General features: G+C 35.5%; 1 protein-coding gene across 1 annotated transcript; it reads right to left on the bottom strand.

Annotated features, from left to right (window-relative positions):
* Window positions 1-1929: 1929 nt before the first annotated feature.
* On the bottom strand, window positions 1930-22289 carry SLC38A11 (solute carrier family 38 member 11; the record flags this gene model as incomplete). Its single annotated transcript, XM_084289365.1, has 12 exons — window positions 1930-2175; window positions 3281-3412; window positions 4058-4170; window positions 5709-5870; window positions 6893-6963; window positions 14934-15013; window positions 15556-15662; window positions 17309-17374; window positions 18641-18775; window positions 19966-20040; window positions 20445-20562; window positions 22245-22289. The coding sequence occupies 12 exons, from the start codon at window positions 22287-22289 to the stop codon at window positions 1930-1932; spliced, it is 1350 nt and encodes a 449-aa protein (XP_084145491.1).
* Window positions 22290-22897: the final 608 nt, after the last annotated feature.

Genomic DNA, 22897 nt, shown 5'->3' with positions numbered 1-22897 from the left:
TCTGTCTTTGGGAGTTTTATTTGTTTCCAAAAAACACTATGACTATTACAAGCTTTATTGTGACAAAAAAAGGTGCTTATTTCTTTATTCAGACTTCCTAGGTCGTAAGAAAGTATATAGGAGGTTATTATTTGTAGTTTCAATAAAGACAAGTTACACTAATAATAGTGGAAAGTAAGGAACTATAGCTTCTATAAAGCCATTAGCCAAACTGCAGTTAAGTAACTTTTTCCATAATGTCTGACTTCTCTTCTTACAGTATACTTATATCTAGGAGAGCCTCACCTTCATCTGGCAAGTTTATGATCGAAAATCAGTGAGCCATCTATGATTATATGGTGAAACGAATATAATTAGTTTTGGCAAAAGAAATTTAAGAGCAAAAGAAGCTTTACCAGCAACACGAACTTTTAACTGACCATTACTACCTTAGTATTTTCAGGTTACAAAGCATCACAATTTCTTTAAATCTTCACATTTAAATCATCACATTTCTTTAAATCTTCATTTCTGTTAGTAAGGCATAGAAAGTCTCAACCATCATAAAAAAGAGGTAAACATGAATTAATATCAAGATAGACTCAAGTAGAATCTGAAGTTGAAGAGGCAATACTACAACACATCCTACAGATTATTCCATTGACTCATACTTAAAGATTACAATTAATACTTTAAACAAGGTAACATACTTCAAGCAAAAGAAATTAGAAGAACTGGAATAACAGAAAAGCTCAAAAGTCTTTTCTTTTTTGTCAGAAACATCTTCAGCAGCTATCATGAGGAAGTATTAACTAAGTTTAACTCCATTTCATGTGGAAGGAAGGGAATATACTCACACATCTAAGACCAAATGAGCTATTTCATTCCATCTAAACTGGTGGAAAATATTCCGTTAACAGTAGCAGGTGCCTGGGCAGCAGATGAAGCATCACCCTCAAAGCTGACTCTAGCTAGGGAAATCAAAGAATTGCATTACCAACTCTCTCAAACAGATTTACAACACAGGGGGAAGGAGGGAAAAAAAAAATCCACCCTCACAAAAAAACCCTCAGCCTCCCAAACAAGTTCAAGCTACACATGCCTGGTGTGTATCAGTGCTACAGTATAGTTTTAGAACTAAGTAAGGTTATGAATGTAAAAGTCAAGCTGTGATTGTTACAAATATAATTTTCTTCTCTATCAATCTTATAATTTGTACAGAGAATATTTATCTCAATCTTTTAAAATTCACCTATATGGACAGATTCATGCAAGATGTTTTAATAAGAAAACCAATAATTTTAACAATTATAGTTGAATTATATCAGTTACAGTTCAATTATAACATAAAATTGTCCTTAACTGGAAAGCCAGTAAAAGGGATGCTTTCAGCACTAGAGAACAGTTACTGCAAAATCAAATACAGAATTAATAGGTTTTTTTTTTTTTTTTTTTTTTTCAATTTAACCACATGAGTTTAAGACACAGAGAGACCCAGACATATGCTTTTTCATGACTTAAAAAAAAAAAAAAACTATGGTATGCTAATAAATATACGTTTAATCATTACAAAATTAATAAAAATTAATAAAAGCAATGAAACATGGGAAATGTTTACATTCCTACACATTTCACCTATAATTTTTAAGCTGCACTGATGACTCACTACCATAAATTAAGCTTTTTTGGAAGGTTTGCAAGTTAAGCAAGTAATGTCTACTGCAAGACACCTCTGAAAATTTGTTTCAATGGTTAAAAACTAAGTTTTTCTCAGAAAAAGGGATGGCAACATAAAATATATAAATACAGTTGAACAGATTAAAATTATTAGTGCATAGGAAAACATGAAATCTTTGTTCCAGGCACCTTTAAACTGGAATACATATATATGGCTTGCTGGAAGACACACCTGATCTCATTCAGATTGAATGAGATTCAATTGAATGATACCTAAGGGGGAAGTGTACTGTTGTGAAAAGAAACATTACTAGAGAAGCAGTAGAACATTTCTTTTCCATGGCTACATTCCTGGGGATGCAAGAGAGTCAAAACAAACCCAACTGTCATCACTAGCACACCAATAACAAGAATCAGGCAGGATATGAGGTTATCCGAATGGTTCCACCGCTCTTTGGACAGCTTTAGATAACACGCTGTTGGGATGATAAAAACAAGTGGGGTAGCACTCAGAACTCCCTGTGTGTGGGAAACAACAAGAAAACCCTCATAAGCATGTATATGAAAGAAAAATCTGAATTTGTAAACAGCTATGAATAGACTGACGCAACAGTAAAACTGGATAATAGAGGCCTTTTCTAGTATTACTAAATAGAAAATTTTCTTTTCCAAGTCACATATAGACACATATGTGCACACATAGTTAAATAGATTCATTATACCAACATTTAGATATTTGGCCCAAATAGACACATATGGATGCACAAATGTACATAATTTTATTGGTGTATATACACAGGCAAGTTTTCTGCACTTGTGGAAAAAAAAAAGAAAGAAAAATGATGGAAAAAAAAAATTACCAACACTTGCCATGAATAAGAAACCAAACCAAGTGGACCACTGTTTATTTTGAGACAGTGATAATTTGCGAAGAAATAACTCAGAGGAAACTATGTAGGTAATTATTTCAGATAGAGGGTAATTGGATAGCTTATCTGAATATTCAGACTGGTTCTATAATATTAGTCCAAGCATGTTCTGCTAAATCATTGCTACAGAATCACTTATTACTGCTCAGTTGGCAGATAAACTGCATTGTGAATCAGAGCAATGTACACGTACTTACATGTATCACATAGTGTAAAGAGTAAGTTGCTCACTTCTGTTCCATCAGTTTCAGGTAAGTGTGCAATATATGACTTGAAATTGTCATTGAATGTATGGACAGGAATGTAAGAAGCCAATTCTAAAATAATTCCATAAAGAAACAAAGGCTGCCCTTAAAGTTTTCTTCATCTTCTATCTATATTTCCACATCTAATTTATTAAAAATAGCTGACATGAAATTGAGGGTAAAATATTACAAATGATGCTTAGCATAAATGTAGATTGGATTTTTAATTATTTCCTTGGTTAAAAGAACTTTTCTTCCTGAACTTCCTTCTTCAATTACACTATTTACAACCACTGAACAATTTTTTTCCTACTAACACTTCTGAGTACTATGCTGAATTGCATAAGATTTTTAGGAGAGCTACAGATTTTTCTGAGTTGTCTTTTATAAAAAAAAAAAAAAAAAAAAAAAAGTGATTTATTAAATAGAAGAGTATGCAGGTTCACTTACATTCAGCTCTAAAACTATTCCAAGGCAATCATACACCAACGATACACCAGTTGCCACAGCAATGATAATTACTGTCACAACAATATGGAAAACCGTTGAGAGGTTCCCATGGAAAAACACATTGGCAATCACCTGGAACAGAACCACAGTTTTATACTTTGATTTTGCTCTTTATTTTAACAACCAGTTTATAACAAATCTCCTAACTTTAGGAAGCTAAAAGAGTGGGTGAGAATATACCCACTGACCTTTGAAGCTTGCTTCAAGAAAACATCTTCATCTGCTTCCAAAACTAACTCATAGAAAGCATTACTAAAATTGCAGAACACTTTCAATGCTGGCTTAATTATATCTGCAGGATTTATTTTCCTCTCATTTTCCTGCTACAGAACAAAACCAATTGTAACCACTGATTGAACAGGTGGATTTCCTAGATAGAGACACTTTCACCCAGCAAAGCTAGTAAGCATGGTTAATGTGTTATTTTTAGCTATTCAACATAATGATGAGAGTAACATTTATAACAAAAATGGAATTCTATGCAGACTTTATAGCTGTTATTATAATGTTACTTTATATATTAACAAGTATAACATAATATTACTAGAATCTCAACACTACAAATACTACCCTCATATTCATTGCATCAGCAGAATAGTTATCTGTTGATATTTATTACAGACCAGCCATTGACTTCAGCCATAACATGTATTAATAATGTTCTCACGTTATTAATAATATCAACATTGTTAAAGGGAGAACGTAATAAATGCTTACCTCTCTGGTCACAAAACATTCAAGGGGGAAGGTCAGAATTACAGTAACTCCATAACAAAACCTCCCAAATGTAGCAAGGTTGTCATCTCTACAGTAGTTTTCAAATATATCTCCTGAGGCACAGCAAAACATCGATTAGTTTGAACTCATGTCATTTTCTTATTTGCAAATCGGAGTGTAAGTTGATGGAGTCACTAGAGTAATTGAGACTTCCTGTTCCCCTTTCCTGATACATCAACAAACTCCAGTTACAGCCAAGTTACATTCAGGAGAAATCTTAACTTGCTATTAGCAGTGTTTTTATTTGAATTAGTATTTACATGTATCTTTCAAAAATATTTTAATATATTTTAATATATATGCTGTCCTCCCCTTAGCATCTATTTTATATGAAATGCTGTTATTTAACTCAGTACAGGACAGAGACAGCTAGTATATTAAATATTTAATTTTAAAATGTAAGTCATCTAACAAGAACAGTTAATACTAGGAATGCCAGGGAGTTACCTCTGCGTAACTGCATCTCCCTGATACTATCTAACCATAGCTGGTAAGCTGCAATGAAGAATTTCAAATATTCTGAGCCTGAAAGCCCATTATAAATATATGGATTATTAAGCAGTAAATCTTTTTATATCTAGCAACTAAAGCATTGCAAGAGAATTTAGATCATCTTGCTTAGTGGTTACAGCAAAGAATCTGGAATCATGATCCATCAGGCACAAGAAAAACTGCAAGACAGTAATCAGATGATGTACCACATCTTTTCTACCTGTTTATTATACTGTCTTATGATTTACCACTTTCAGGATCACAACGGCACTGAAGAAGGAATAGGATGTGCTTCAGAGAAGATATCTGGAAGATTTTGACAGGAGAGACAGAAAGTAAGAGGGAACCTGTCTACAGTAGAATCATATGCTGAGGGATTGCTGCAGTCAGAGCTCTCTATATATGAAATATCTCAAGCCAGTTTGCATTTAATCTGCCTACAGTTGTGTCTAGGCCAGCAAGTTATGTTGTACAAACAGTACTGGAAGGAGGAAAAAAGGAGAACAGATCAAGTAGTAACCCCCTCCCCACAATTCCTCTGTTCTCAGCTAAATGCTGCATTTCTTTACAAAAGGAAAAAAGCTCAGAAGCATTCTCCCACAATTTGGAACAGCACTAAAACAGAAAAGCTGATTGTTTATGCAATGTGTATTTTTTCCTTGAGGAACTAATGCACTGAACAATATAATACTTTTTTTCTGTCAAAAGCACTTTTTTCCATTTCTTTTTAAACAAAATCACATAAAATAGTATAATTATCAATACATGTTATGTATTATATTCATATATATACACGTGTACACAAAGACCTGACAATAGCATTACACTACAATGGCTGTTGTAATGATAGAAAATATCTAAGTCAGAGCTAGGATGCTATATTTGCACAGACAAGAGAAGATACAGAAGAACATACAGAAATGTGTATCCAGGCACCCTAAAAAAAAAAAAAAATACAACTAGGAATGTCTGTCCTAGCTGTTTCTGTCCATGGTAGATATAAAAATGTCAAGATCTTACTAAGGTATTAAAAACAGAACTCAGAAATTAAGTGTAATGACTATAGAAAGCACCAAAATTGAGGGATTGAGCAGTTTACCTTCTGTGTATCCTGTAAAAGTCATGTACCCACATGCAGCAAATAGTACACTGATAACAACAGCAAGGGAAACAGACACATGTGTGATTCGGGACCAGTTGTTTAATGTGGGTTCTCCGAGAGAGCCATATATTAAAAAGCTGTTATGGTGGCAGATGAATGCTGAAACACACATGACATTTAAAGCATATATATGAATTCATGCACACACGCATATAAAATAAATTAATGGAGTATATATTCCAAGGTAGGGGAGACAGTGAAGTTTCATACCATTTATTATTAAATACAAATATTAAATCTGCACTGAATAGCAAAGATAAATGGCTTGAACTTTTACTTAATTGATTTGATGCAGGTTCATATTCATCCTGGGATATAATAATGCTGATTACATTACCTTAAAATGCCATGTTGTTTCTTCCCACTCCCCTATAAGTGGAATCTGCATTCCATTTACAGTTTTCTGCTCTTTTGCGTGAGAACACAACAGCACTTCAGAGATTCTTTCAAACCCACAGAACCATTTGCTACTTTCAGACATCCTATAACATCCATTTTAGACAGCAGTAAATATAGGGAGGCCTCATATTATCACAGCATTAACAAGAGGTGAGATACAATGTCCCCCAAGCAGAATGGGTTTTACAATGACAATAACGGAGGTGAGTTGAGACTCATCTGAATGGTTCATTGTTGGAAATGGGAGGTGACAGGCACTCTATAATGTCTCACTCTATAGTGAATGTATGCATCTCAGTCCAATACCTTTCTGTTACAGTTTACCCAAGAAAATACAGACTGTTCAGAGCCTCCCCAATTTAGGAACTAGACTAGCACTACCGATTCAGGTGCTTTAAAATATGAAATATAAACTGGATTCACATGTGCCATGCGCTATCTCTGCTACAACAGCAATAGCTTCTATGGCAGGATGGACAACAGACTGTGATAATGTCTTAAATTGTAACAATTAAGTTCACCTATGGATAATATAAAAATCAACTCCAGCTTTCCATAAACCATCTTAATATGAATATATGTATGTACATATAATAAAAAAGTAGTTAAAACCACACAATTTCTAGGTTTAAAAAAAAACAAAACAAAACAAAAAAAAAACACAACACTTTTTTTCGCTGTTGAAGACTGAAAATACAAAAAAAAAAAAAAAAAAGACTTACCAAATGACATCACCCCAATGGCTTGTACTGCATTTGATTTTGCAAATATCCATGCATTTTCTGATTTGGGTCTAAAACAGAATTTAATAGATTACACTCTTTTCAACCATCAATTACTAAAAATAACTTTAAATACTATGCTGTGATACAGAACTAGTAATCAGAACTCCAGAGCTATCTGAATTAGGCCAGTATTCATCAACAATAAGCTGAAACCAAGGAGATGCCCTTCTCACCTTTCTTGTTTTGATTAAAGTATTCCTGGAATCTGTTTTTTTTTTTTTTTGCAGCCCAAACTGTCAGCCTGTTTCAGCAGCCAGTTCTGTAAATAAACTCTTAAAGTCACCATTTATCAAGAAACAGTAACTGGGAAGGTAAAAGCTGTTACTGATTCTGACTGAGGTTATCTCAACCCAAAATCTCAGACTATTCAGAGGCAATTTTTTCCTTTGAATTTGCACACGTAATTCATGGAGTCCAGAGATACTTTTTCCCCAAAGTCACAAATCAAGTGAGGCAGTTTGTCTTTATTTACACCAGTTTCAGCTACTCCTCATCTTAAAGGAACTGTGCTAGTTCCCAAAGGAGTGACAAAATAAATTTTAAGAAAGTGGATGGAGACTCTTTTACTCAGGCAAGAATGTAATATCCTCTATATCTGCTCCTCTAAAATATGCCCACAGTTTTGGACTTGGTTAATAGTAAACCTTAGAGGAGGGCCACAGAAAACTGTCAGCAATCTTCATTAAAACCCACTTGAAATACAATCAAATTATCTGCATAAAGAACCAAAAGGAATGAAAGAGAATGGCAGGAAATATTCCTTCCCAAACCTGCAGTTTGCTAATAATATCAAATGAAATTCAGTATCAAATGAAGCCTTATATTTGTAATATTGAAGAAAAAAGCATGGGTGCAGAGAAATTTGCTTTTAAAAAGCATGCTGCTACTACGATTGCTCCATTTTTACTTAGAGGCAAAGCAGCTGCCACCTGAGGCCTTATCTGCTGTCTTCCTTCAGAGCAGTATGACAATCAGTTCTGTGAAGGTAACATTGGGAGCTTTGTCTCTCCCTCTGGTACCTAGGTGGTTTTGACAGCCATAGTGGCACATGCTATACTAGATTTCATTGCTGCCAAATTTTTAAACATAATTAGAAAACAAGTAGTTGTTTTCTGTTAGTTTCTTGTTTGAGAACTCGTATCTCACTAAATCTTGAGAACTCAAGTAGTCATGGCTTCCTTCTCCATATTAAAAACCTGATTTCTGGCATCCAATGTGCATTCAGCTTAGACTTAAAACAACTTTTAGGCTTTTAAGCTATAACCTTAATTTCAAGGTCGAACAGGACCTGAGCATCAAAATAAAGCTTAGTTTTTTTTCAGCTTGGATGCTGTATACATTTTTGACTACTCTAACATACAGCTTCTAGTCTGAAGCACCTGAATATGGCCCTCCTAGAATATTCTCAGATTCAGAAGCAACGTAGATGCTGTAGAACACTGTGAATGAAATAGATATTGTGCATTTGTTTTATGAAATAGGAGATCTGACCAGCTACAACTGCTGTAGTTCATTATACAGAGTAGCTTCCTTTACTGATATGAAATCAGAGGCATCAAGTTAGAGATGGCTGTGGATAATTCATATTCATAATTTTGAATGGCTTTTTCAGGAAACTATTCACATCTCAAAGACAGTAATATTACAAAAAACAGACTATAGGAAACAAATCTTACAATTGTTCTGTTCTATAACCACTAGAAGTCAGCTTTGAAATCAAACATAGAAAATGAAAATTTGTCCTAATGCCCTGTACAAAGAATAGTTCTAAAATGCATAGAAATAAAGAATGCTTTTATCTGAAACACCTCTTGATCAGACAACCACAACAGTTTCAAACATTTTTTCTGTGAAAATAGCACAACCCATGCAACTATATAGCCATGTTATAAGTTCCCTATAAATGGGATTTAAACATCAGAATAGAAAAAGCTTGTAGATTTCAGTTGAAACATCTTGGAAAGTGACCAGATAATTTAGGAAAACATCAGGAGCTAGTTTTCCACCTGCACAGCAATAGCATATGCACTGGCAATACGCAGACTGAAATAACGCTTTGTGGATGAACAGCAAACCAGATTAGGAGTACTATCTTGGAGGGAGCTGAGCAGCAAAAGAAAAAATCCTGCTTATTTATCAATGTAAGAAGGTAAACTCCTTCCCTTTCCAGATCCGTGATTTGAACATTGCCAGGGAATTGCCATGTCTTAGAACACACACTGGTATGGACAATAAATGCAACAGAGCATGACTCAGTATTTCTTACACTGTTATATACTCCTGCAGGTTTTTTGAGAAGCATTTCCAGACCTTGGGAATAGAGACACAGATACGCTACATAACTAACAAGTGAAAGTAACATGCTAATGGGAATCTGTTTGAAATACCAAATATCAAACTTCAAGCAACATATTTGCATAACAGACTTTCATACAATATATGCTTTTAGGTCAAATACAAATGTGTTCACAAAGACTTGAGAAATTCACAAAGAAAAGATCCATTAGTGAATATCATGGTCTAGATATAAGAACGCTAATCACATACAGATGAGGGTAAACATACATAAAATTTATATAAATGTTTGTCTGTGTAGACAGACATACACAGGCTGACTGAGTGTATCAAAAGAAAACCAGGTAACTCTATACCTGTTCAAATCTTTCAATCCTGGTGCTGCTGTTAAAGACAGGTCCTTATCAAAAGGAAGAAGAACAAACAAAACATTGTTCTGACCCAGTTTGACCTACTTTCTTGCTAGGAATTGTTAGGGGATGATTTCAGCTGCTGCTCACAAGAATAGCAGTAGCTATGAATATCCATGAATGATAAAAAAACAGCTAGCTTACTGCTCCACACTCAGTGTATAAAAAACACAGGCTATGCCTGCACAATTTTTTTTTTCATGCCGGAGAAGCAGCAGGAGGATGAAACAAACATTTGTGATGCTAAATGCTCTTGGTTAAAGCTGTGCTATCTGTAGTATAAAGTAGTTGAAATACAACACAAAAGTTGAGAGTACGTAACTCTGATTCTTGGAACATAAATAATAAAATATTGAACAAAAAACGGCTTTCCAAGGGAGATACTGGCCAGGAAAATCTCTCAGCTGGAAGTAAGACAACAGCAAGACAGGCTGACAATTAGAATCATCAGTGGGAAGATAGTGAAACCTAGTGGTGAAGAAAGCCTAGTGGTTAATAAAATAAGGCTCTACTCAGTTCTCAGTATACTTAAGGAAAAGTATAGCATAATAAGCATGCTAGTGAGTTTAAAAATGTTAAAAGTGTTTTAAAGAGATTGGTGTTCACCAATGTAAGAAGAGTTAGGAAAATACGAAAAGAACAAAAAAGCCAGGCAAAATCTAAGAGTTCCTAAAGGAGTAAAGGCATTTAATATCCAGATCCTGAGTAAGAGTCAGACAAAATTGTTTGGCAGCCTACAACAGCATGTCTTCTATCTTGTGTAAAACATTTACAGTAGACTAGTCCACATCACAAGGTCTACACTATGCAGAAATTTTCTGTCATTCATGTAGAAATGCTGCCAAATGCAGTACAACAGAATGCATCAGAAGCAAAATATCTTAAAAGAGAGTAAGAGAAACCTACATCCCTGATCTCAACCCCACCAACAGGCACAAAGCACTGACTGAAATAAAATACAGTTTCTAGACAGGAAATAAAATTATGCATTTGAGAAGGGAGCTACATGTTGGAATGAGCAAAACACTTCAGTTGTTTTGGATTGAAGAACAGTGACAGACCACAAGTTTATTTTAACTGCTGGTTTGCACCTCATCAAGGAATACATGGGAAATAAATTCATGTTTAATTCAATGACATAGACACAAAAATGTAAAATTTCATTTTATTCTATTGTAAGGTAAAATATTTTTTGTTTCAATTTATACTTTTAAATTTAGAGATACTGAATATAACTTCAATCAATATAATGGGACATAACACATCAACTTTGAATCTCACATTAGATAAAATCACCTTGTTTTTTAAAGGACATAGACAAGGTTAAGCAATACATCAGCCCCTCCTAGTTACAGCTGCTTTAGTCCCCTTTTTTCCTTAATGAACAACTGACAGGTCTGTATGGTAGCTTAGGTTTTATTTATTTATTTATTTTTAATTTCACCAAATTAAAGTTTAGTTTTGCTCACTGTTGGCTTATTTATATGAAGGAAAGAATCAACTTTCTACTTTCAAGTTATTTTACTGAACACTTGGTGTTTCATCCCTGTGATCAGCTGCCATTTAAATAATTCTCATGTCCTATTTATGTGTAGCAGATGCTCTTGAAGTTTTTCCTGTAGCTTTATGTATAATGCAGACACTGACATCATGACATTCTTCCCAAAAGATGATCAAATTTATCTATCTTTATAGGATATATAAAGTATTTCTTTTTACAGCAAGGACTGTTAATTTCATTTCTGAATCATGAAGTTACTTTACGCAGTATTAAGAAGTATCCACATACATCTACAGTTCGAGTTATTTCTAATACATTGGTTTTGATCATATGTCCTGGTTTCAGTTAGAACAGAGTTGATTTTCTTCCTAGTAGCTGGTGGAATGCTGTGTTTTGGCTTGGGATGAGAAGAGTGCTGATAACACCCCAATGTTTTAATTGTTGCAGAGCAGTGCTTATACCAAGCCAAGGACATCTCAGCTTCTTGCTCTGTCCTGCCAACAGGCAGGCTGGGGGTGCAGTAAGAGCTGCGAGGGGACAGACCCAGGACAGGTGACCCAAACTAGCCAAAGGGGTATTCCATACCATCTGACGTCATGCTAAACAATATATAGGGGTGGCTAGCCGGGGGAGGGAACCGGACTGCTCGGGGTTAGGCTGGGCATCAGTCAGCGGGTGGTGAGCAATTGCATTGTGCATCACTCGTTTGTACACATTATTAGTAGTAGTACTATTATCATCATTGTATTATTATTATTATTATTATTATTATTATTATTTTCCTGTCTTATTAAACTGTCTTTATCTCAACTCACGGGCTTCACTTTCCATTTCTCTCCCCCGTCCCAGAGAGGGAGGGGGAGGGTGAGTGAACGGCTGCGTGGTGTTTAGCTGCCGGCCGGGTTAAACCACGACATCATAGTAGAAAAACACGCAGCTACCAGCAGGGGGAAATAAAGCTAGGAATAGATCATCTGAACATATTTTTATCTAACATCTTAAACTATTTAGAGTACACTTTGGGTCCAGAACACAGAATTTTATTTGCAGACACATTATGTCCTTCAGACAACAGTCACAAGAATTATATTAATCACAAGCAAACAAGAAAAGAGTAGCTTAGCTTCATTTGTTATAAGAGAAAGTAAAATAAACCAAGTAATACTTCAACAGAAATTAGTTATTGTTTTCCCCTGAGAGCTAACAAGGAAGTAACACTCCCAAAATGTCCCTGAACAACTCCCTCAACTCCCACAGCAATTAAAAAAATAAAACAAAAATGCAACACTCCAGAGACTCATAATTGCTGCCTACAGTTTCAAACACATCAAATCATCACAAACAATAGTATTGTTGCTTTGCTGATGGTCTAACAGAGTAGAAGATTTCTGGAAGGGAAATATTCTGTCATCTTAATATTACTTTCCACTAGAATCTGAATGGCACTTAAACAAAATTACAGTTTATCATTCCTGCACCCCTTAACACAACGTAACCTTCACTTTCAAAAATCTGAAGTAAAAGGTAAGTGAAAAGTGCTCAGAGTAATTATCACAGTGGCAAGACTTTTGAATGGGATTCCACTAGACACTGATCTGAATCCAATACTTCTGAATGTATTCAATAGTAACTCAGAAGATGGATCGAAAGCATCCTTTGTAGAAAGCATGAAATGTGCAGTTAGCACAAGCATGCCAGATAACAGGCTGAAAGAAAGAAAGAAAGAAAGAAAGAAAGAAAGAAAGAAAGAAAGAAAGAAAGAAAGAAAGAAAGAAAGAAAGAAAGAAGCTGACAAATGGAAAAATCAGCTGATAAAGTAGGATTCCGTACTTTAACAACAAATTTTACAGTTATGCAGTTACAGATTTCAAGAGAATGAGATGGGAAGGGAGGGGGAGAGGGACATGACTATACCACAACCCAAACTTCACAAGAACAGAGTAAAAGAAAGGAAAGACTGCTATCTCGCTGTTCTGCAGAGAAGGCTCAGTGTTTCTATTAAGTTACAGACTTGAGGCATGTCCACAACACCATGTCATGTTGCAAAAAAAGCAAACATCAAACCAGACTATATAAACAGGAACACGACAATCCCCAAAAGATAGTGAAAGGGACCTCGAGACACTTTGCATGTAAGATACATCAGACAATGCAGTAAAGACACCACAATCTTGTTGCTGTTTACAGAGAAGTAAAGGCAGCCATTTAGAATGATTAGAGGTATAAGAAATGACAAGATAAGACACTAATGGAAATGTTTGTTTAGTCTATAGAAAGGAATACCAAAAAGGGACAAATTACAGCTTTTTACGGGTTTTTAAGAATTAGAAGAGGAAGGAATAATTTGCTTTCCATATTCACTGTGGTTAGGCCACAAAGCAATGAACATGAAATGCAGCAGGAGAGACACCATACGCAATTCAGAAAACTTCCTAAGGAAAGGCTAGTTAAGAACTGGAATGGAAAATTACGGAGTTGCCAAGAACAAACTGGACAATTACCTGTATGCAGCAACAGATCTATGGTCAATTCTGTCATGTTACTCCAGTAAAAATTAGATATTCTCTTTTGACCCCATCAAGAATCCCTATGGCCATACAATTTTTTTTTTTTTTTCCTGCATGACAGATCTGAGATTTTCTAATCAAGATTTAAATATATATTTATATATTATTTCATTATTCTCATTACAAAAAAACATGGCATAACTTAGCAAAATATTATAAGAAGACTTATTAAAACTTAAAGTTTACATCTGTTTCAAACTGTAATATGCAGTAAAAATAGACATTGATAGAATTATTGTGAGTTGAGAAATTGATAAGTTTATCAACTTAGCTTAATTTATGACAAGAAGTATAAACTCAAAAATGGAAGAATCTCTAGAATTAAACAGTAAGACTTGAATTTCTAAGAAAGCATCATTATTTATTGTAAGAAAAAAACAAAGACATGCACTACTTATATTTCCATGCAACACCACTGTTAAAAGGATTGTTACCATAGTAACAGGGCCAGGAGTAGCCACTATATACAGCTTCCTCTTTTGACATGGAAATTTGAGATTTTGCTTCCAAATACACCATTAACATGGTAAGACAAACATGTTACTTAAGAATAACGGGGGTAGGCTGAAATTCCACACTATTCTGAGTGGATCATTTCTACAGGCGATGGCACTTCTCTGGCACTTTAGAGACTGCTATTAACTACACTACTTTAAGAGTACAAGTGATGCAAAACAGTTCTGCATGTTCATATCGTTTTCTCAAATGACAGAATACAGTTTTTGTTATTGTGTGGTTCACTTGTTTTCCTTATTTGTATTCAATTTTCATTATGAAATCATTATATCAACAGAAGAAAAAATGCTGCTAAGATACTATCTATTTTAAGATTACAGATATAGGTCATCTGACAGTAATGGACAAAACTGAAGACTTCTCAAGTTATAGGCAACCTCACATGCCCTTTCAGGAACCAGCTGCTATTAGAAATAGCACATGTAATTTCCAATTCATCTCTAGTGTTGGTTTTTCTTTTGTTTGTCTTTTGAGACTTTTGGTGACTTTGCTTATGTGAAATGGAAGGAAAAAGATAGGTAAGCTTTAGCAGTTCATTTTGTATTGCTATTAGTACAGACTTATTTCTTTAGACACTTGTCTCTATCAAAACACCCATGCTCCAAAACTATGCAGGTAGAATGCAAGACTGATATAACTGGTTAGGTATGAACAAAAATTAACTTTATGACAAGTATAAGAATACTTACACCTGTGGTCCCAATGTTACTGTCCTCACCATCACAATAACCAGGATGACAATGGTTAAAATCAGAGAAATAAGAGATACCTGTAAAACAGACAACACACAACTTCAGTCAGTAAGCTGCTGTAAGTAGCAGCACAACTTATTTTTGAAAAAAGAATTGGTAAACAACTATATTTCTAAATATCACGTCAAATATTTATAATTATGAGGCTTGTCCTATACCATCACCTTTTTATTTGTTATTCTTGTTGAATAACTACCCAATTGCAACTATTTGTCTAACTGTAAGAGATGGTTTCCATTTAAACATCTGTAATCAATGGTGCTCAGCATTTCAAGATCAGGCCTACATCACTCGCTGCTTTAAAAAAAAAAAAAAAAAAAAAAAAAGATTTCTACTAACAGCAGATGGAAAAAATCTAGTGATTCATGTAGGGACCAAAGTTTTGCTTAAACTATTTGAAGTTCTCTGATATTTCTTGGGACAGAAGACAGTCTGAAATTCTAAAATATTTAATATGCTCTAGAGCTGGATGGAATTCAAATACATTAGGTCATGACTGGCACTTGTTTCCTAATGGCATAAAGAAAAGTGAACTAAATCAGCTGCTATTATGATTTACCTTTCCCAATTTTGCTATGTCACGATATAAAGATAAAGGCAAGGTAAAGATGATGGTGGTAAGAAGAATTATGAAGTGACGATCTGTAAGTATATTATCTGGACCAACTAAAATACAAAGAGAAAGAAAATTATTCCGCTAAGAGACTGATAAAAGGAATAGATTAGTTGCATTCAAAGGACTAGCAATAACAAACTTTAATGTTGACCAAGCTTTTATCTCCTTTATTCAAAATAAGAAAGTGAAATGAAGACTAGGCATTAACTAACATAGGGGAAGCCATACACGGCCCGCACATAATCACCAGAATTCTACAATTTTAACCTACAGTGCATAACACGTTTGATATATCAAACTTTGGAAGTACGACATTTGAACATATAGATGAACATGAATTTCTTTCATCATGCCTGGGTCAATGTTTCCAGACTGCAAGTCTAATGAAAGAAACATCTAATGTTTCTTTCTGCTATTTACTGTTGAGGATTTTTTGACAGCGTTGAGATAGTCACTGTTCTGTTGAAGATACAGAGATTCTTAAAGAATGATCCTAAAGTTCATTCTGAGTGGTTCATTTGAGCACCTCTTTTCTTGTCACCTGACCTCCAATTGAAAATTACAGATTACTACATGAAGGCAACAACCTCTGCAATCAATGGAATTCTTTTGCATAACTGGTGTTTTTTTTCCAAGCCTACTTAACATGAAATATCTCACTTTTAGTCAAATTAGAATGAATGATGTATTAAATTCTAGTCAAATTAGAATGAATCAGCTTTCTGAATGATTTTGGCTGGAAAGGGAGTGGCAGTTGACATGAAAAGATGGTGTACAGTTCCTTTATCCTTTGGAACATCATAATGCCTTTCCTCCAGTCTTCCCAGGCAGGTGAAAAGATGTGACATGCTGTTGATTCCTCCCATTAAAGAAGTCATATGATTATTAGATATTATTAGGTATTCGCTTTCACTATCAACCTGGACAGAGTGTGAGAATTCAAACTGAATTCCACATGTTGCAGGTTTTGCCACCTGAAAATAATAATTTCACTAAGGAAATCAACCAGTTCATAGAAAAACTTATTTCCAGTTCACTCCAGACATGCTCTTTTCAGTTTAATTTGCCAGAGAAAAGTGTTTAAGTTTAGCTGGCTTTGTGATGAAAAAGATGACAAACATGCACACCAATGGACTCCACTGATTACGCTTTGAAAATTTACAGCGGCAGAAGTGTAAGAAGCACATTAATTAAGATCTTTAAAAGTTCTTATAGAATACTTAATAGAACTAGGCATATATAAGTTATATATGCAGTTTATGACCAACTATATAGATATAGTTAAGTAAGAATTAAATCCATTATATTATTTGCAAGTCATCCAGAATTGTTCACTGAAGTGCAGTTTTAGTATTCAAGTGTAGCACATTCAACAATATGACAAAATACAACCTTACAATCATATCACTGTGAAAGACTTCTATGTGCTTAGTGCATTGATGCACTTAATCTTTACTGACAGAGTCCAACGACCTAAGGATTTATAGTCCTTAGGATTTATAGTTTTGAGTTTCTTTTTTGTTTAAAAAGCACTCATACAAACATGATTTAAATTCTTAACTTAATATTTAAGAGTAATTCAGACCCAAAGTAATAGGTAGATATTACTTCAGTCTGACACAGTATAAGCCCCAAAGACGCTATATTTATACCTAATAAATCTTTCCCATTCTGAAATTTTTAAAATGCATCTTACCTCCAGGAATTCTCAAAAAAACTTTAGTTAAAGTGTCTCCTGTTATTATGTTGTAACTAATCATAGCTTAAAGAAAATAAAAAATTGTTAGTACAAATAAAATAGAGAACATTTGATAAATATTTAAGTACTTGTATTCTGTAGACCTTAGGATTATGCTACTATCACTCTTGTATGAATTCTAGCTAGCACCTAACAACTTTTAAGATTCAGGCTTAAAACAAATGTTTTAACAATCTCTTTTATTTATTTTTAAAATATACTGTCTGAGAAAGAATCCAATCTGACAAGCAAGGCCACTGTGCTGTTTTCCCATATAAACTTAATTCAGAAGGGACTAAAAAAGGCTTTTAGAATTGCCTTGTTCATTTCCAACCTCAGTTTTTGGTCAGTTTATCTCCAAATTCCTGTTCAATTAAGTTATGTTCCTGTGTTAATAGAATCAGTCCTGGAATCAAATGCACAGGACTTCCTAGCTCATGTCAAAGTTTGAAATCTTTCCACCAGAAGAAAGGAGAAAAGATGAAGATAGCAAATAGGGACTTCCATTCCTTCCTCTCATTAATAAGAGCTGTGACTTTAATACTCATATTTCATTTCTATCTTATTCTACACTGAAAGTACCTGTGCTACATATGGAAACAAATTCAAGTACATACATTTGCATAACTAGTTCCAAGGTAGAAATTGAGAACTTTACAATTCTTTTTTACATTCTCTATGAAATAATAATCACACTCTCTTAAGTCAACACTAATGGATCAATATTTTCATAGGTAATTCACACTTTCAGTTTATGGGATGAAGCTTGATAAAGTAATTCATAGGAAGGCGCAATGCTGTTGCCCACAGTAACACTAACCTGACTCACTGAAAAATCTTGTCTACCTAAAATGACATTAAAATGACTTCCAATTGACTAATCCCAAAGGGAAAATTTTGCTCTGGGACTCTGCAGGCACCAAATCCAGTCTCCTGGTGTCTATAATCCTTACCTCCTGTAGTCCCATATGAAACGGTGCATATCAGATTCCTCATTCTAGAACAGTCTCCCCTCTTTTTATTTCTCATAGCTACTTTTGTCATTAATTTTTAACTGTGTGATCCCAGATTTCTGTGTTGTTACATTTCACTTAATTTCTATTATTCTGGTCCTAAGATTCATTGAATTCTTTTCATTCTTCACTACTCAGCAACTATTTATTTAAGGAAAGAGGCATATACAGTATATTCTTTATAGAGTTCTTAATATTTAAGAAGTGAAAGAATAAGGTAACATGGAAAGTCTTATTATTTATAAAACATGAAAATTTATATTTTATGTGATCTTACCAATAAATGGATATAAAAATTGAAGAGTTGAAAGAATTAGATAACCTATAAAACCATATGTTTTTCTGACCAGCTCTTGATAGCTGTTGGTACTAGAGAGATTTCCTCCTTTGATCAGTAATATAATGGAATAATCTGTTAAAAAAATAAAATTGTTAAAGACAGCATGAACCATCTAGCAGGTACTGTCCTTTTCTACTCCTTAAAATAAAGTCTGTAAGGGAAAACAGCAGCATTGGGAAGAACAGTGAGGAAAAATCTTTTCAGAAAGAATTTAAATCCACCAAGATCTGGAGCTGTAGACTCATATGGTAAGGGAATTCTGCTTTTCCCAATAAGGGAAAGCAGAAACAGCCTCATTTTAATTAGTATCCAGTGTAGTTCAATGGAAAACTGTTAAAAGCACCAAAAAAACAGAAAATTAAATTAACACAGATGTATATAAACTAAATATAATGTTTGGGTATATCCTCTTAGTGGCTAAAACATGAAGAATGTCAGTGTCAATTTATCTTGAAAACCACAGATAGAACCACTCTCTTCTATGAAGCAATCTGCCTTGAGACAGAGCTGATGTCACAGATGGAATTACTCTGAGACAGCATCTCAACCTTTTATGAAGAATAGTATAAAATGCTGCTGTTATTTGAAACTATGCTTTAGTGATCATTTGAGCACCATGGGATTTTCCAGTCTGGATTAGTTATAGCACAGAATTTATTACCTTAGAGTAGGTGTCTTGACAGACAGTAGCTAGACCTCGTCTATTCCTCATCTGGCTTTCACTTAGCTTGTAATCTATGCTGCGATAGGAACAGTTCATTTCTGTGAACAGTATCAGTGTTTATTATCTTCTAGGAATGACTAAAATTATGAAACTTTCAGACTTTACAATTTATTTTTGAAGGTAAATCAATGAATTTTTGATGAATGATATTAAAATATTCAAAATCATAGTACACCCAGAGATTTTAATTCTGTGGTACATCTGAGTAATACAATCCACTCAAGGTTCAGTGTCTTAGATGAAAAACAGCAGACTAAAATAGGTGATTATGAGACACAAATAGCTATTCTTCCAAATGTCACCATGACCTAGTCAAAGAAACCAGGCTTCACCAAATAAAAGGCACACAAAAAGCAGCTTTATATGTTGTACAGTATAATTCTCTACTTTTACTAATCTGCTCAGGGGATTAGTGAGGTGAGAAAAAAATTCCTCATTTTTATTAAGTCACAAACATGATTAAGTTATCATGAAGCTCAAAATCATCTAAACTTCGCAAGACTGATTTTCACTTTACAACAAAATGCTTTTACAGTACCTGTGATATAGGCAACTCCAAACAGAAGCAGTACACCTAAGGGAAAACCAGCTTCTTTCATTGAATATGGCAACCCTGTAAGCAAGAAAGCTTTTTTGAACATTTACAAATATTTATTTGTGATGACCAAAATAATGAAATATTCAGATTAAAATAAATTCTTTCAATCTTCCAAACTGGACCATCATGCTTAATCAATGTGACCAATTAATCAATTTTTAGTAGACCAAGGGCTGCTTAGCCACAAACCTGAGTCAGCACCTGCTCAAACAGTACTCCAGTCATTATGGCAGAAAAGGCTGAAGGGTGCTTACTACAGTGAGACCTGATCTCAGATGACAACACTGGATTTTCACATAATAAAAGAATAGACAAAAATCTTCAGCAACAGCATCAGAAAAATAAGAGGACAGCTTTTCTCAACACTGAGTAGTCATGCATGTATAAAAAAGGATGAATAATGAAGAAAATACACTTACCTATAATGCCTGATCCTATAATGGAGTTGATAATGTTAAATCCAGCTGATGCCAGATTACTCTTTCCTCCTTTATTCCTGATCTTACTAACCAGAGCTGTTTGGTCATCTGTTTCTATCTGTTTCAGAAAGACAATGATAGAATTAAATATGAGAACAAGGATTATACATTTAATATAGCTGATTCAGGAGAAAAAAAAAAAAAAAAAAAAGCTTTCATAGGTTCAGATTTGTAGAGGTATTTTGATAATTAAATCCTTTTTTTTCTTTTTTTCCTTCCCCAGTGAGAAATCAAAGGAGTGTTAGGCATATAATTCCTTTATAAGCCCGGCCAATAATCTTCTGTACTTAATTCTTCTCTGAAAAAAAAAAATATAAATGGAAGAACAGAAATCTATATAAACTGAGAGGTAGGCTGTTAAAGAGCTTTTTAGTCATAATTAATATTTCTGCCTTTGGAACAAGCAGTTTTGAAAATAGTTTGGCTAACCTGACTGGTCAGTAAAAACAGGCCCCTAAGCTAAGGGGAACAAAATCAATTTCAAGTTGCTAGTAAAGTATGCCAACACCTGGTGATGTTCAAATTTAAGGTTTTACCCAGCATTTGAAACATTTCTCTGTCTTTGAATGGTTTAGTGCATTATGAATAGAGAATGACATTGGCTAACCTCACAAGGTTTCTATGGAAAAGTCTGTTACAAAGTAGAGTTTGAGGCACACATTTGTAGTTAGTGATTTCTCCCCTTCTGGTAGTAACCAATGGAAGGTGCCCAGAAAGAGTATCTTGTCCCAGCTTTCAACATTTTGTGTATCCTGGTCTTCCTGAGCCAGGCACGTCCTTGTTGTGTTATATTCGTCAATGGATTGCTCTTTCAGTTTGCCCTTTTTTTAAGCCATGTAATTTTTTTAGCAGTCCTGTGGCCACAAGTTCCATGTCTTAAGTATGCATTGTATGAAGAGACAGGTACTCTTCTTTGTTCTGAATCTGCCACTAAATATTTCCACTTGGTGCTACAAAAATATTTACATCATCACAGAAAGACCAACCATCACTTCCTAGTTATCCTCTCCATACCATAGCTAGTTTTACAGTTAACATCCTTCCCCTGCTCTTTCTGTTGCAGAATTACGAGAGGCCCATTTTAGTTCACCACTCATTCGTGCAGCAGGAGCATCACTGTTATTCTCTCATGAAACTTTAATACCTTTTGTACAGCACATGTGGAATTGTACTGAATAGAAGAGTCCAGTTCCCTCATTTCAGTCATTACTAGAAAACGCATACAATGTGAATACGTTTGCTGTACACCTCATAGACTCCTTCATGAGTCTTGCCCCCACCACACAGATGGGCTCTTGGTGGGGCTTCCTCAGGGACCAGCAGTAGCAGCAGCAGACACTGCATAGCTAGGGTCACACCCATGGCAATGGGCCACCAGGACACCAGGTGCTTGAGCTCTGGAGAGAAGCACAATTACAGCTGTGTCAAGAGGCCACGGTTCTGCTATCTTACATGAGTAAGACCCATCCGCTAGCTTTCTTTTTTTCTTAACTCCACTTCGTACTTAGGACTCATTTCTTCCTCACATGAGGTAGAGCAAAAATCAACCGAGATGAGAAATCCACATCCACTGTCAGTGCCCTCCAGGGAGGCATATAATAGCAAAAGCAGCCGCGGCGCCCTTCAGGCTCCCTCCAGGCGCCCCACGACGAGGGGCTGCGGGAGACGAGAAGAGAACCGCCGCCTCCCCCCGCACCTCACCTCACCTCACCTCACCCTCCCCAGTGCCGCAGGGCTCACCTGCGGAGCAGCGGCCGCCGGCAGCTCCGGCCCGCCGCGCTCCATCGCCGGGGGGACGCGGTACCTCCCTCACGGTGCCACCGAGCTGCTGCAGTTCGCCGCCGCTCCCTGAGCCCTCCCAGAGCCCGGAGAGTCAGAGGCGGGCGAGTCCTCCCGCTCCACCCGGGGCCGCGGGGCAGCCTGCGGGGGGGCGGCGCGGGCTCCCCTCACGCGGCCGCCTCCCGCCACTTGGAGCGGCGCAGAGCCCCTCAGCCTGGCTCCTGCCCGCAGCCCGGGCGAGGGGGCTCTCCTTCAACTCCTCCTCAGTTTGAAACGCGGCCCAGAAAGTAAGCTCCTCTATCTTGAATTTAGGACACCCCAAGTTCACAATTTCTTACTTATTTTTTAACCCTGAATGCACGTATAGAGCTTTCTGTGTAGGGTGCATAGCTGAAAGCAGCTCCACTGTCAAAGCTGTTTTTATTTATTTATTTATTTATTTATTTATTTATTTATTTATTTATTTATTGTATGTAGTTTTCAACATAGGGGTTCTTTACTAGGTCCTGCTGCTGTATTCATTATTTTTTCTCCTCAGGTGAGGTAAGTTTCTCGAATGAATGCTAAGTCAGCAGAAGGAGGGTAAGCCAGGTACAGAATGTGCTGGGGTCACA

The sequence above is a fragment of the Netta rufina genome, assembly GCF_964035555.1.
Source record: "Netta rufina genome assembly, chromosome: 6".
NCBI lineage: Eukaryota > Metazoa > Chordata > Aves > Anseriformes > Anatidae > Netta > Netta rufina.
The sequence above is the reverse complement of the archived record's forward strand: the minus strand, read 5'-3'. Positions and strand labels throughout refer to the sequence as shown.